The sequence below is a fragment of the Misgurnus anguillicaudatus genome, chromosome 2 (assembly GCF_027580225.2).
Source record: "Misgurnus anguillicaudatus chromosome 2, ASM2758022v2, whole genome shotgun sequence".
NCBI classification, from domain to species: domain Eukaryota; kingdom Metazoa; phylum Chordata; class Actinopteri; order Cypriniformes; family Cobitidae; genus Misgurnus; species Misgurnus anguillicaudatus.
The window spans coordinates 26,700,345-26,714,122 of NC_073338.2; the positions used below are offsets into that span (position 1 = coordinate 26,700,345).

The following is a 13,778-nucleotide window of genomic DNA, read 5'->3' on the forward strand; positions in this document are numbered from 1 at the left end:
CAAAACTGTTTGGTCTAACTTCTGAATCACATCTGTACCTAATACAACCAAAATACATCACAATAGCCATTTGGGCACATCTTTGTATACACATAGGGGTTACATGTGTGCTTAAAAGCATTTAACACATCAATCTTAAGGGTTCTTAGTTATGCAAACAGGTACAGAAATAGGATTGGAGGAGGAGCCCCATTATTAAGGGGTTCCACTCTTGACAGATGTCATGACAACGTCATAAATAGCATTGCCCTAGATAATGTAGCGGTATTGGTTTACAAAGCCTGGAAAATAAACATGTTTTACCAGTAAGAAAGAACAGAGGACACAAAAAAATGTGCTTAAATGTGCCGAGAACTGACACAAGATATACAATAAATAGCTTGTGTGTATGTAAAATCTTAAACATATTTGAATGCCTATGTCATATTTGATGCAATGTATATAGCATATAGCCATTTAAATATTTTGTAACATTTTGCAGTTTTGTGTCACTTAAACAAAGAAACACCATTGCTTCAGTGTTTCCTCAAAAAGATCTACACTTTGAAAATCGATATCATTCATACAAATAAATACTTTCCTGCCTCAATCCCAAGACCCCTGAACTAGAGTATGACAAATTGTGCTTTCTTTCCCCATTATGATGGATGTGCAAAAATGCGCTAAAGATGACAGCCAGCTTCAGAAGACACATGATACTCAGCCTACAGTTCACTGCAAAGTGCCTCTCTGCAATCCTCTAGTATTGTCAGCGACATGACGCTAGTGCTACTAGTGCTGCTGCATATTGTTGAGAAAGGAATATATAAGAGTAAACAAACTAGGCTATTATAAAGGTCTGTGGGGAAAAATATTTGAGGCTGAACTATGAACATCAACCTGTATTTAAGAATGCTCCGGGATCATTTACCTCTAAGATACAAAGTATTACAAAAAAGTCAGCACCATAACTGCTTAATCTGATAAATTATATTTTTAAAAATAAATAAATCTGGCCCCAATTCTGGCACAAATCAGTTTTTCAAACAGAAACATGATTTAATGGAATACTGTCAACAGTATGAGAGCACTAATTTTGCACTTCAGCTAATTGTCAAATGGATTTTCTACATAACTGATGCATGCCTACATGCATAAACCTGGTATAGCACAAACTCACCCTGATGACTTCAGGCGTCTGTTGGATAAGAAGCGTTGAGCCTGTGTCCCTCAGATTAGAAGCAGTTAGAGGTATGGCTGCAGGAGCACTTAAGGACATTGGTAGAGGTGTAGATTTGGGTGTTTCTGCAGGTGTTGGGGAGGTTTCAGAAGAAGGTAATGACAGTGGGTGTGAATCCACCTCGGCTTTGGTGGTGGCCAGTGTTTCCTGAAGAAGACGCATGACCTCTCGCTCCTTGTTTTGAGTTCCTCTAGCAGCTCCACTTTCCACCAGCTCCTGAGCAAAGCTCTCAATGCTCTCAAGGATCCTAAGAAGCAGTGCTCCATCATCTTCTTCAGTGGCTTCAACCCCTGGCCTAGACTGCTTAGCCACTGATGGGCCAGAGGAAGATGTCACAGGTAGCTCTTTAACCCTTGAGTTATCAATTAAATGCTGGTGCTGAGGGGAGCTGCTGGTCTGTTGGGCAAAGTTCTTAAGTTTAGGGGGCAAGGGAGGCTCCTTTTGCATGTTCTGGGAAAGACACTCAAGGTCCATCAGCAGTTTATCAATGTCATCAGCCCCACTCTTGTGTGAGGTTGACTTTGAGAACATTCTGGAATCTGTGCTTTTGGGCAAATACATCTGGTTGACAGTTGATTCATTTTTAGCCTTTAATGCAGTTCCATTCCTGCTAAGTTCGTGAAGTTTATCTGAAACACTAGGCTCAGAGTAGCCATTAGGTTTTTTTGAGTACTGTCTGGACTCCAAGAGCCCACAACTGTGCTTCTTATCCCCCTTACCTGTTCTGTCTGACATTCGCCCCACATCTCCATCCTCCTCTTCGATATACAGAGTCTCCATGCCATCTTTACACACACTTTCACCACTGCAAGACAAGAGAGAGAGTGTGTCCGGTCGGTTGCTTGAGGCTGTGTGGTGGCAGATATAGGGTGGTGAATCACCACTGGAGGCTGAGGGCAAGGTGCCATGTTGAAAACCATTAGCTGATGAAGATGTTCGTGCTGACAAAACAGGTGGAGTCTGTATGGGTTTCACATTGCATACAGGATCCCTGGAGCCTTCTTGAGGTTCTGGCTGGGAGGATTTAATCCAAGGCTTTGTGGGTGGAGGGGATTGAACAACGTCCTCATAACGTGGAGGTTGCTCATTGCCAAAGATGGGGGAGAAGGGAATTTGTTGTAGCCCATGTATGCTACTCACTAGTTCAGCAAGCTCACTGTGCTCTTGCCGCCCAGCTTGTCCTTCCAGATCAAGAGGAAGCCTTTTCAGGTAGTTGGAGAGACGTGCCATCACGTTTTTATAAATGATCTCAGGATTACTTGAGTCATCGCTGCCTCCGCCCATAGACTTTCTTTTAATACACTGTTTGATGATGTCAGTGCACTTTTTCAGGTCCTCAGAGCACTTGAGGAGAATGTCCAGACAGGCTTTAATATCTTCTCCTGAGGCACTGCTGTCTGCCTTAGTTTTCTCTAAAATGCGATTAATTAGGTTCTCCTCCGTGAGGCTGTTTAAGTATAGCGTGGCCACATTATTTAAGTTCTGCTCCAGGGATGCACTGCGACTTAGTTTGTGCTCTTCTAGAACGGATTTCTGAAATACCCCGAATGGAGGGCAGTTCTCATCATTCCCTGTGAACTGGCCATAGATGATGTCTAGATCAGTCGACCTCCTGCTGAAAGAATCTGGCCTAACCTTACGACCCTTTCTAAATGTCACATGACTGGAGGAGTACTTGATCTTCTCAAATGAAAACTCCTTGATTTTGCCACTGGCCAAGTTTATGGCCTCCCCCGTTATATCCTTAAGACTGGCTGAGCTTTGGATGGCTGATCCTTTCTTGACTCTAGGGACAACCTGGTGGTAGTCATCACAGAAAGCACCAGGCCCACAGTTGCCATTCTCCAGAGTTTTAGACTCATGAATACTGATGGGTCTGTCAGAGCATTGTCTGGACATGTGGGCATCAAGAAGCTCAGCACAAGTGCTTCGGTGAGCCACTGTGCAGTTAAGTCCATGTTTTAGGGCACCACAGGGCCCATTACAGTAGTGTACAGTGTGCTGGACACGACGGTCAATGACAACACTGTTGTAACAGTTAATGCTGCTGACCACAATGCGATAGGTTGCTGCCATGGTCTTTTGTTTATATTTGTTTATATGATAAAAATGTTTCCCTTAAAAACAATAAATGCTATACACACTCATATAAAAAACTTGTGAATCATTAAAAATAAAAATCTACTTCACTTGGCCACACAACGATATGTAGTTACTCCAAAAACTGCTGCTTTTGTTGAGTTCAAGAGAAGAAATATTTCCGTAACAATCTCTTATCTGTGCCCCATAGTTAAAGGAAGTTGCGCTGTAACATTTTGTGGCAAAGCTATCCATTCCTAAGCACGGGCCCCAATGGCCTAATGATAGGCCTGTGTGCAGTACTCCAGATCATCCCTCCTGTAGAAAACGTAGGCCTTTGGGCGCGAAGAAGTCATCTGACTTCCTTTGTAATACCAAAACATACAGCACACCTGGTGACAGCCTTCTGTTTATGTGTTAAGCAGATGTTTTACTCTCCGTTTATCCTGCTTTCTCTAACACCAGCCAGAATCAGATGCTTGAGAGTCCAGTGAGAACATCACCTGTGAATACAAAGACAAAACAAGGATGAGGAAGAGAAAGATGGCACTTATACAGATCAATCAAAATTTATATAGTCTCTGAGACCCTAGGGTCTGAACATCCGGCCTTTGTACATCTAACAACACCTATACTGCTCTTCTTCAGAGTAAGGGGTAGGCCAAAGACCAATTGATTTTAAGAATAGTTCTGTCCCTGAATGAGTCATATAAAGAAATAGAGGGAATGCACAGAATAAAATTGAACCAGAAGTAAGCCACAAACCATGTATTTCAACTGAAAAGATATTGAAAAACTATAGCTATAAGACTGAAATGTGGTTATACCCAAGCCTCCGGCAGCTTATATCTTCTGTGCTATCAAAAGCAGTCCTAAAGCCATCCTCAAAGAGGCCCACTTTAGTAGAAGCTGTTAAAGAGCTTGTGATGAAAGAACACAGACGCTCCATTAGAATTCTTTAACAACACCCCACCTCCTTCCAAAATAGCAAGTTTACGCTAGAGAAAGGTTTCCAAATACACAAATGGCAACTTAAACGATTTTACTCCTACTTTGGTTCATTCAAAAAAAAAAAAGAAATGCTGGGTTATTTTCAACCTAGAGTTGGGTCAACAAAGGACAACCTGACCCATTTGGTTGTAATTTAATCTATACCGGGTTGTTTTAACCCAAAATGCTGGGTTACTTCATTTACACACATACAGTTTTATCACTCTGCCTGTAAACTTTGTTCTTTCTAATGAAAATTAAGTCAACAGTTGGGTCACTGGGTGATTATAAGTATATTTATTTATAATACAGGTATACGCTATAAAAAGCTTATTAATATCATAAATAATTAATAATTTCAGCTGAAAATAAGAGCCAAAGCAGCACATACTCATATAATCTTTTAATCGTTCTTTTCTCGCTCTCTATTTTACATTCTGTCTAGCTCTTTTGTTCTTCCTCCATTTCTGTCCTCTCACAGCAGGCCTCATTAAAGCTTCGGTGTCTCAGAAACTGCAAAAAAAAAAGTCTCCAGGATCTCCACCACGACCTAATATAAACCCTGAAAATGACCAGTCATTACCGAATTCACAGTAATATACTGCATTCATAACTGTACTGCCTTATAAATTATTGCTGCTTTTAGGACTGTCATCCTAATTGGATCTAATGATGGTTATTTGTGATAACTGCTACTTTTGCATCTCTTCCAAATAAGGTCATTTTAAGCAGATAAAGAAAGGCACTTTTGTGCTATTATATGAGACATGCAAAATGAATTTAGATGCATAAAGAACATGAAGTATGAACAGCTTTGGAGTGCTCTGATGTGAGCTTGCACTATTGGTGTTGCTTCAAGCTATGCCCCATAGACTCACACCTGTGAGAATGAATAGCACTTATGTTTTAGTTTACTTTAGTATTGACAAAAAAGCTAATATATTTTGGCTGTTACAGGATAGACTCTCATACAGCTAAATAAAAAATCAGGAATATTATATTACACTTAAACATGTAAATCAGTTTGGCTGTAATAAAAACGTATTTATTATTATATTTAAAATATTATTTAATGTACATTTTCCCTTTGCAATTATTTAGCAAGCCTTAAAATCTCATAGGAAAATGATTCCAAGTTTAAAAATAAACCAATGGCATGTACAAATAACATCTATCATACACTGTAAATCACATGAACAAAAGAGACAGCCCTTATTGTGACAGCCCTTTTTCTGGAGATGGGCACTGTTGATGTGGTGGTACATGCAAAAATATCCAGTGAGAGAATTTTACAAGGATAGCCTGCAATCCACACCCTTGTAAATCTGAATTGAGGGACTGTTCACAATGAACTGGCCCTGCCTGCCCAGCCTTTTACACTCCAGACTTCCCACCGCCAACTTCACTGTGAGCTATTATTGCCTTTATTGATAGTCACTGTCGTTTACAATAGACCAAAAAGAAAAAGAGTTTTACAAAGAACAGTCGGCCATGAAACTTGCACTGTTGCATATTGCATATTACTTATTCCCTTAGTAATATGCAGTTCTTAAAAAGGAAATTACATTTTCTGAATGTCTTTTTTCTCTGCTGTAAGTTGTGATAGATATTCCCATGGTACGAAATAAAAGCAGCAACAGCCATGCCCTAAGGTTTATCCAGCATATGATTAGAATAAATAAATAAGAAAGGAGCTCATGAAAACAACAGTTTTCAATACCTGAAATATTTTAATACTATTCCATATATATAAACACATACAATCCAATCCTTTTAAAGAATTGCATGCTTTCAACTGTATGGCAGGTCTGGGAAGGGCGCTTGATCTAGCCTGTCGCTATGCACAAAGCATCGTCCATAAATAAACAGTCATGTCTGGTGTGGAAGAACTTAACTGACCTGAATAAAGCCCAGACAACTCCATTAAACACCTCTCAAATGATTTGGAACGCTGTCTGAGAACCAGATCCCATCACCCAACGTCATTACACGAACTCACGTCTGAATGGGAGCAAATAAATGCAGCAGAATATACTATACAGTGGAAAGATTTTCCAGATGAGTGTAAGCCTTTAGAGAACCAACTCAATATTAATGCTATTGGTTTTGAAATAAAATGCAAAACAAATCCAAAAGTTTGCTGTAGGTTGTTAATCTTTACAAAAAGCAGCTTAAACATACATTATAGTCTTGGACTAGGATAATCCCTGTCTGGGAAACCACCCCATTATGTGTCATTTTAACACATTGGGCCAGATTTACTAAACGGGGCAAATTAGCATGAGAGCGCAATTCCAAGAAAGCACCAGTGGGAGTGGTAATATCTGTGTGTTATTTACTTAAAAGGCACAAATTAAAAAACACAGACGCAACAGCTGATTTCCATAATGACCAGCGCAATATACTAAGAGCAGCGCAGATTAGTTCAGGGTTGCAAATAAGCAGAGGAGATCTTGAGTTCAGCGCCACACAAAATCGCAGCGGAAAATTCGGTTGTGTAATCCCAGCTAATGAAGCCCTAGTATACACTGAAAAGAACTGGAGGACAAAAAATGAAGGTTTACAAGAAGTTTCGAAATGTCTGGTATTGTGTGACTTCTCCTAGTGACTCCTATATGTTCCTCTGGCACTGTTACATGTTAAAACAATCCTCTGCATTGTATAGCGTGTTCTCTGCTCTCTGGGGCTACGTTTACACGTAAACGATCTGAAGAGAAAATGCAAAAGTGGTGTTTCATTATCACTTTTTATTCCACGTTTATACGAGCGTTTTGGGGGGGGGGGGGATTTGCGTGCATATGGTGATGCAAAAGTCTGTGATATTCAATGTAGTATGCACTCCAGGTGGCGAGTGTAAGGGTTTTGTCTTGTGTTTGGTTGTGTTTTGTACTTTTATTTTGACCCCCCATTCTGTTCTGACTTTTATTTTGATATCATGCCATGTCACACTTCACTTCCCACTTCCTGTTTGTTGTGTATAAAGCCACTTCAGTTCTGTTCAGTCACTGCTGATTATTACTTTGTATGTCCAGCCTGTTTAGCCTGCCTGTATTTACCTGTCATCTGTTATCCTGCATTTTGTTCTTTGTCTGCTGGCTTTTGACCCGTGATTGTTTTTTGGATATTGTTTGTTTTGCTGCCTGCCCTGACCTATTGCCTGTCATTGGATTACGTTTTGGATTGCCCCTTATTGGATGTGTTTGCTGGCTCTTTTGGGATTTACTTAATAAACCTCTTTTGAACATGGATTCAACACTCCTTCGCTTTCTTCAAGCACCCCACGTTACAGCTAGGTGGCAATGTGAAGCACTGACACACAACAACACCAAGTCCACACGCCTGCGTACAACCTTCTTCCTTATTCTCCTAGGTGTCGTCCAAAGCTGTCTGGTTTGACGAATTGGCGCATCAACAATTTGATAGAGGTAATTAATGCACTTTCTCTGATCAGTAATACTAGCTGTGAATATTTCGTACAACTGCTGGAAAGACTCTTGTATATTTATCAGAGCTGCTATGGCAAATAATCTGACTTGTTTGTTGTTATTTTCCTGAACTGGTGCATGCCTGTGACGTTAACGCGATGAGAGCCACCGTGAGCAGACTTTTGCGTTTTTATCCTTTAGACAGGAACGCGATGGTAGAGCGTTTTTAAGGGGCTGTTTACACTTGGTATTAAGATGTGTTTTCATAGATCGGATCACAAGTGGATGAGAAAGACACATCACGTTTACACCTTGTATATAAATCCGTCTCTTTTGTCCACTTTCGACCGCTTCTGTTCTGAATACTGTGAGGGGGTGGTCTGTGAGACTGAGTCTCTCTGCCGTTATTTAAACGCGAGCGGGAGTAATGACGAGTTTATATGGACGTGAACTAATATTATGTCGGAGTCCACTGCTTGTGTTGTCAGTAAACATGCTGCACAGTGTTTTGTACATGTATTATTAGAGCTTTCTCTGAAATTTCAGCGCAATTGAGAATGCGGAGATCAGCCGCTTTAGTTTAATCAATGAAAGACTAAAAATAGCGCTGTTCACCGTGTGTTCAAGCCAGAAGTCAGAAAAGATATAAAACAATGTGTTTAGTACCTCTGATTAGATAAATGGGCGGAGAGAAGGCGGTCGCGTGTGGCTGTTCGAACACATTAACCACATATGCGTTTACACTACAAAAGCAATGTGATCGAAAGTGGTTTCGATCACCTTTGAATGGAGTTGAAAGTGGTCGTAAGAGAAAGAGCTCAAAACGTTTTGAACACCGTTTACACAGGTCTGCCATTAATGTCGTCCACTTATGATCCGATCGATGAAAACGCATGTTAATGCCAAGTGTAAACAGCCTCTAAGATTTCCACTCTGGAGGGTGGTTTCAATTTTTTGCGTTTTTAAGCCCCAAAAACGCTGTCGCTGTGTAAACGAAAGGGACATCTGATAAAATATTTGTACGATAATTGCAGCCATTTCAAGGCAAATTTAAGACAAGCTTTTTTCTGCATTAAATAATTGCGAAAATACCACACTTATAAGACACGCAAACATTAGTAAATTGCGTTGCGAGAATCTCCTCCCAAAAATTTTGCGTCTGAAAGGGAAACTCCTAGAAATGCATATGCAATAAGGTCAGTTGCAAAAATAATTAGACCACACCTTTTCAGCGCTAATGATCAATTGCGCGTCTTTAGTAAATCCCGACAGTCGTTATTTAACGACAAAATGATGGTTTGCGCTGGCGCAAGAGTAAATCTGGCACATGATCATGATGTGTAATTTTGTGTGTATTTTGTGTTAAAATTAACACAAAAAGTGTTGTTCAAAGAGTATACGGGTCATATACTGTAGTGTACGTTATATAAAAAATTCCTGCGGGTGACAACAGGTATAGTTCTTTCAAAGTAAAAATAATAACATTGGGCTTTTAGTTGTGCATCTCCCTCTCTACTATGGGCAGCTTAGAGTTTCTCACACTAGATACACTGAAGAACTTGTTTATGATAACGCTCTTGAGTTCCAGTATCCCCAAACAGACTCTCAATAACATAGTGTACTTTCAAAGTAGGCCTTGAGATAGCCGGTTGTCGAGTGAGACCAAACTCAAGATGACAGGAAGAGTGTGAAACATAGCAAAGCAATGGGTTTTTAATGGCAATTTAATGGGCTCATCAACACATGATCCTGCACTATCTGTTGGCTTGGGGGGATGTTTCTATTTCCAGGCCGGTGGGGGGCCATATCCCAAGCTTTACACCTGCACTTAAAGGGTATGGATGTCCATACAAACATCTTATACATCTGATGGGAGTCTTTTTAGCACAAAGAGCCTCCCTGGTTTCATGGCCAAACTTCATTTAGCTGGCTTAGGATGGTTAGTATTGTATCGTATGAAAATAGAGAGGAACGTTTAGGTTTTAATTGTCAGGCAACACTCTCTATCTCAGCTTAAAGCTGTAATTAGCATGCCGTAATTGTTATGGAGAAATCTGTTCATAAAAAACAAACACACACAGTTTGAAGGGAGCGAGGTAACATCCACCCACAGTTTTGAAACAGACTCCACTAGCAGAAGCATAAGGAGGATTTCTCCTCTTGCCACTTTCACACCGTACATCTGTTCCACATTTAAGTTATACTGTAACACTCACATGCTGAGAAGTCATAATGTTTCCTGTCACAACTGGCAGTGGTTTTTAATTTAGCGTCAAGATTCTGGGCTGAGGAATGTCGGTAGCACAGGCACGACTTCCACAAATAGGGGAAGTCATGCCTCAAACACCTTACGCAGATCTTGTTACTTTTACCAGGTGGAGCAATGCATCATGGTGGTCTGCTTATATTTGGCCCAATTAGGAGGTGAGAGATTAAGAAACAATATACTTTACACCTCATTAAATAATCAGCAACTGGAGACCCACAAAGGAAGAAACAGTAATATTGGAAGATCCTCCACAGTCAGTGGTCAGGCCCAGTCTTGTTGCTGTGCACAAATTGCTAAAGGGGGCCCACAGCGAGCTTTGTTTGTCTCAGCTTGAGTAATGACTTTCAAAGGCTTTCGCTGCAAGAGAGAACTTGGCCCCCTCAACAACAATACATTCATAAAGGAAGGATTACAGGCTCACTGGCTACTACTTCACACGGTGACCAGGATACAGATTTAACTCTTAGAGCCCCAGGGAAGAAAGTGAGAAGAATGCCAAAGAAAAAGGAAAGGATGGAAAATGTGCATAATGCAGAAACAAAAGAGAACAATTACAGTGAAATATATTTCAATATGTGGTATGCAGTACATGGTTATTATTCAGAGTGTGAGATTTTAAATGAATTTGTGTGAAGATATTAATGGATTTTGCTTTAATAGCCTGAACCGATTTCAATATCACCATGACTATCACTATAATTTATCAAAACTGCACTTGGAACAAAATGGTTTTAATGCTACTCATAACTAGACATTATAAGATAAGACGCTGAGCTGTTATCCTTGCAAATGGAGGTGGCAAAGAGGACTAAAGGGAACATATCATGAAAATCTGACTTTTTCTATGGTTAAGTGCTATAACTGGGTCTCCAGTGCTTCTATCAACCTAGAAAATGTGAAAAAGCACAACCCAGTAACTTTGATAAACCATTCTCTGCAAGCATGTGAAAAAATAGGTCATTAAAATTTGGCTCCCCTTGTGATGTCCAGGGTTCCCACACATTAGTTAACTTCAAAATCAAGGACATTTCAAGAACTTTCCAGGTCCAATACCCTAAAATTCAAGAACTAAATGTGGGGACACATTTCAAGTGAGAGCAAGGTTACATCGTGTTACCTTTTAAGATACAATGTTACAGTTCCCTTTCGAGGGAACTCGCACTGCGTCACTGCGGTGACACTTTGGGGACGCTTCCAGGGGTAAGTGGGTCTGAATGTGTATATCAAATTCAACTAATGGTGAGGCTTAACGACAAAGACAGGGTGACGTGGGAACCAGGAAATATATCGCTATCTGAAATATTGCAAAAGACGGCATTACAGGGATGCAGGAAGTATGGCAAGAGAGACGCAGCGTCTCGTTCACTTCTCAGGGAACAACAGTTACATACGTAACCCGAGACGTTTTCATGTGTCAAACACAACTATGCAAAAAAAGCATTTTGGTATGAATCAACATTCGCATACAGAAGATATAAGCAATTAAAGCAAACAATTTAGCATGTGTGCTTAAAAGGTCTAGAATTTTTATGATATTATCCTACACTACACAGGGAATATTATGGATTTTTTTCCCAGAAGACTTCTTGCATAAAATAGATTCAAGCACTTTCAATGACCTGTATCTATCTATGTATATTTTCAAAAACTTCCCATGGCCTTGAATGTTTTCCCCAAATTCACAAACTTTCAAGGATTTCAAGGACCCGTGGGAACCCTGGATGTAAGAAGGAGATAATACCACCCCTTAATCTGCACTATCCAACTACTGCACTGCTATTAAGTACAGAGATCAGCTCATATGCATTTTAAAGGAAACACCCAAAAAAAGGCTAATTTTGATCACACCTACAAAGTGTCAATTTTAACATGCTATAATAAATTATCAATATGATATTGTGAGCTAAAACTTCACATACGTACTCTGGGGACACCAAAGATTTATTTAACATCTTGTAAAAGTCTTGTGAAATGTCTCTTTAAATAAAGGGGTGCCAATAACTGTGTCCAGTGTGAACCTCCCACAACTTTCAATTGTTTTACTTCAAAAAAATATTTTTGTGATTTTTATTAAAGCTTAAAAGAAGAAACATTGTAGAGTCTTTATTATATCTTTCTTTGCTAAAATCTAGCAAAGGTGCCAACACTTTTGGACATGACTGTATATCCAGTGACCTGATCCTGCAAAAATATAAAGTGTGTTTTTCTTCCCAAATCTTTCCAATGCTCTAAACATTCTTGAAAACAAAAATGATACCAAAGAAAAGCAAGAAATTTAAGATTATTTTTGCAGCAGACAAATGATATCCACAAATGGTCAAGCAAATGTTAATTTATGCACACTATTAGTGTAATTACACGTTATGAAACACCATTCGTCAACTGGAACAAAGAGCAGTGGTCATGACTACTCTCACTCTAATGAAGACATCACAACAGCACGAATACCCAGCCTACAGAAACAAGCTAATCAGCCCTCCACCACAACAAAGCAGCCTTTGAAAAAAAATCTGCACTGATAATCGTGCTGTATCTGCAACAGCTCCTTGGCTAAATCTAATCACTGTGTGCGGATAAAACAAAGGAAGCTGGTATACACTGAATTGCTTTCCACAGCAGATGTATCGTATCTCTTGCAAACCTTTTCATCATATTCCATTCCTCCAACTCTTTCCCTGTATCTCTCACTCAGCCTCCCTGAGGCCACCAGCAGGATTTAAAGAGTTAGATAATGACTGGTGTCCAGAAACTCTTGACAGAGATCATGGGATCCAGACAGACAGCATGGGAACGGAGTATGGTTCAGCGGCCTGTGCACAGGCTTCAGGTCAAGCACAGGAAGTGCAGATGGGACAGCGTGACAGAGGAAGCCGCTTAGAACGAAGTGTAACATGGGAAGGAGGCATAAACTAAAAAGTCAGTGTCGGTGCTTTAAAAGCAATATAATGTAGAGCTTTGTTGTCTCGGGTGACTTTTGCTTGTTGCTATGTAATTCTCACACTGTGCTGTAACCAGACATTACTCAATTAAGGAGAAGGTGAAATAGCTATCAATTCCATTTAAATGTCAGTTTTTTACCCCAATCGCCCAGCGTTGTGAAAAGCATGTGTGAAAGGACATCTTGCCAGCAGCTTTGTTTCTTTGGCGCTGAACTGGGTGTCTCTTTCAACAAATTTTGTTGGCCCAAAATAGTATTGGACATTCCAAGTTACTCATTACTAAACCAAAAAATAGCCTGAGCACTGCGAGTTACAGCTCAAATAAAAATAAATGCTAATACAGTGTATCTTCAAGTTTTCGTTGTGACTAATTTACTGAAATAAAGTTAATTCCTGTAATTGCCGTAGCTCATCCAAAGCTCCACCAGATGCCATCTCTTAATATACTATACGCACAATGCACTAAAATGTTTGAGGTAGTTTTATACACAGTCTACAGCATAGTAACACAATAGTCCAAAAAAGCATCAATCTCCAGCAAAGTCATCAATACTTGCAAAATACCAAACTTGGCGTTGATTAAAGGCGGAGTCCACGATGTTTGAAAAACTTATTGGAAAAGGAGACGGGCCGACTACCAAAACACACTTATAGCCAATCAAATCAAATCAAAGTTGCGTTTGTGTGGGGCGGGTCTATCAACAGAAGGTCCAGATTCTATTGGGGTAGGGGCGTGTTTGTTTGGGTGATTTCAAATATCAACATTGGCTTTCAAACATCGTGGACTCCTCCTTTAAGCACATAACACTTTTTAAGCATATAATTTTACAAAATAAAAATGTTTCAAATGATAACAC

The 13,778-nt window shown here is 39.9% G+C and overlaps 1 protein-coding gene across 2 annotated transcripts in view; it reads right to left on the reverse strand.

The window, feature by feature from the left end:
• Window positions 1–13,778, reverse strand: part of ppp2r3a (protein phosphatase 2, regulatory subunit B'', alpha) — a 94,711-nt gene that overhangs the window by 37,538 nt on the left and 43,395 nt on the right. For both annotated transcript variants that reach the window (XM_073875623.1, XM_073875619.1), the window contains one exon: window positions 1,160–3,801. In XM_073875623.1, coding sequence (XP_073731724.1) covers window positions 1,160–3,295 — 2,136 coding nt within the window. In that variant the 5' untranslated portion in view covers window positions 3,296–3,801. The remainder of the gene's footprint in view (window positions 1–1,159; window positions 3,802–13,778) is intronic.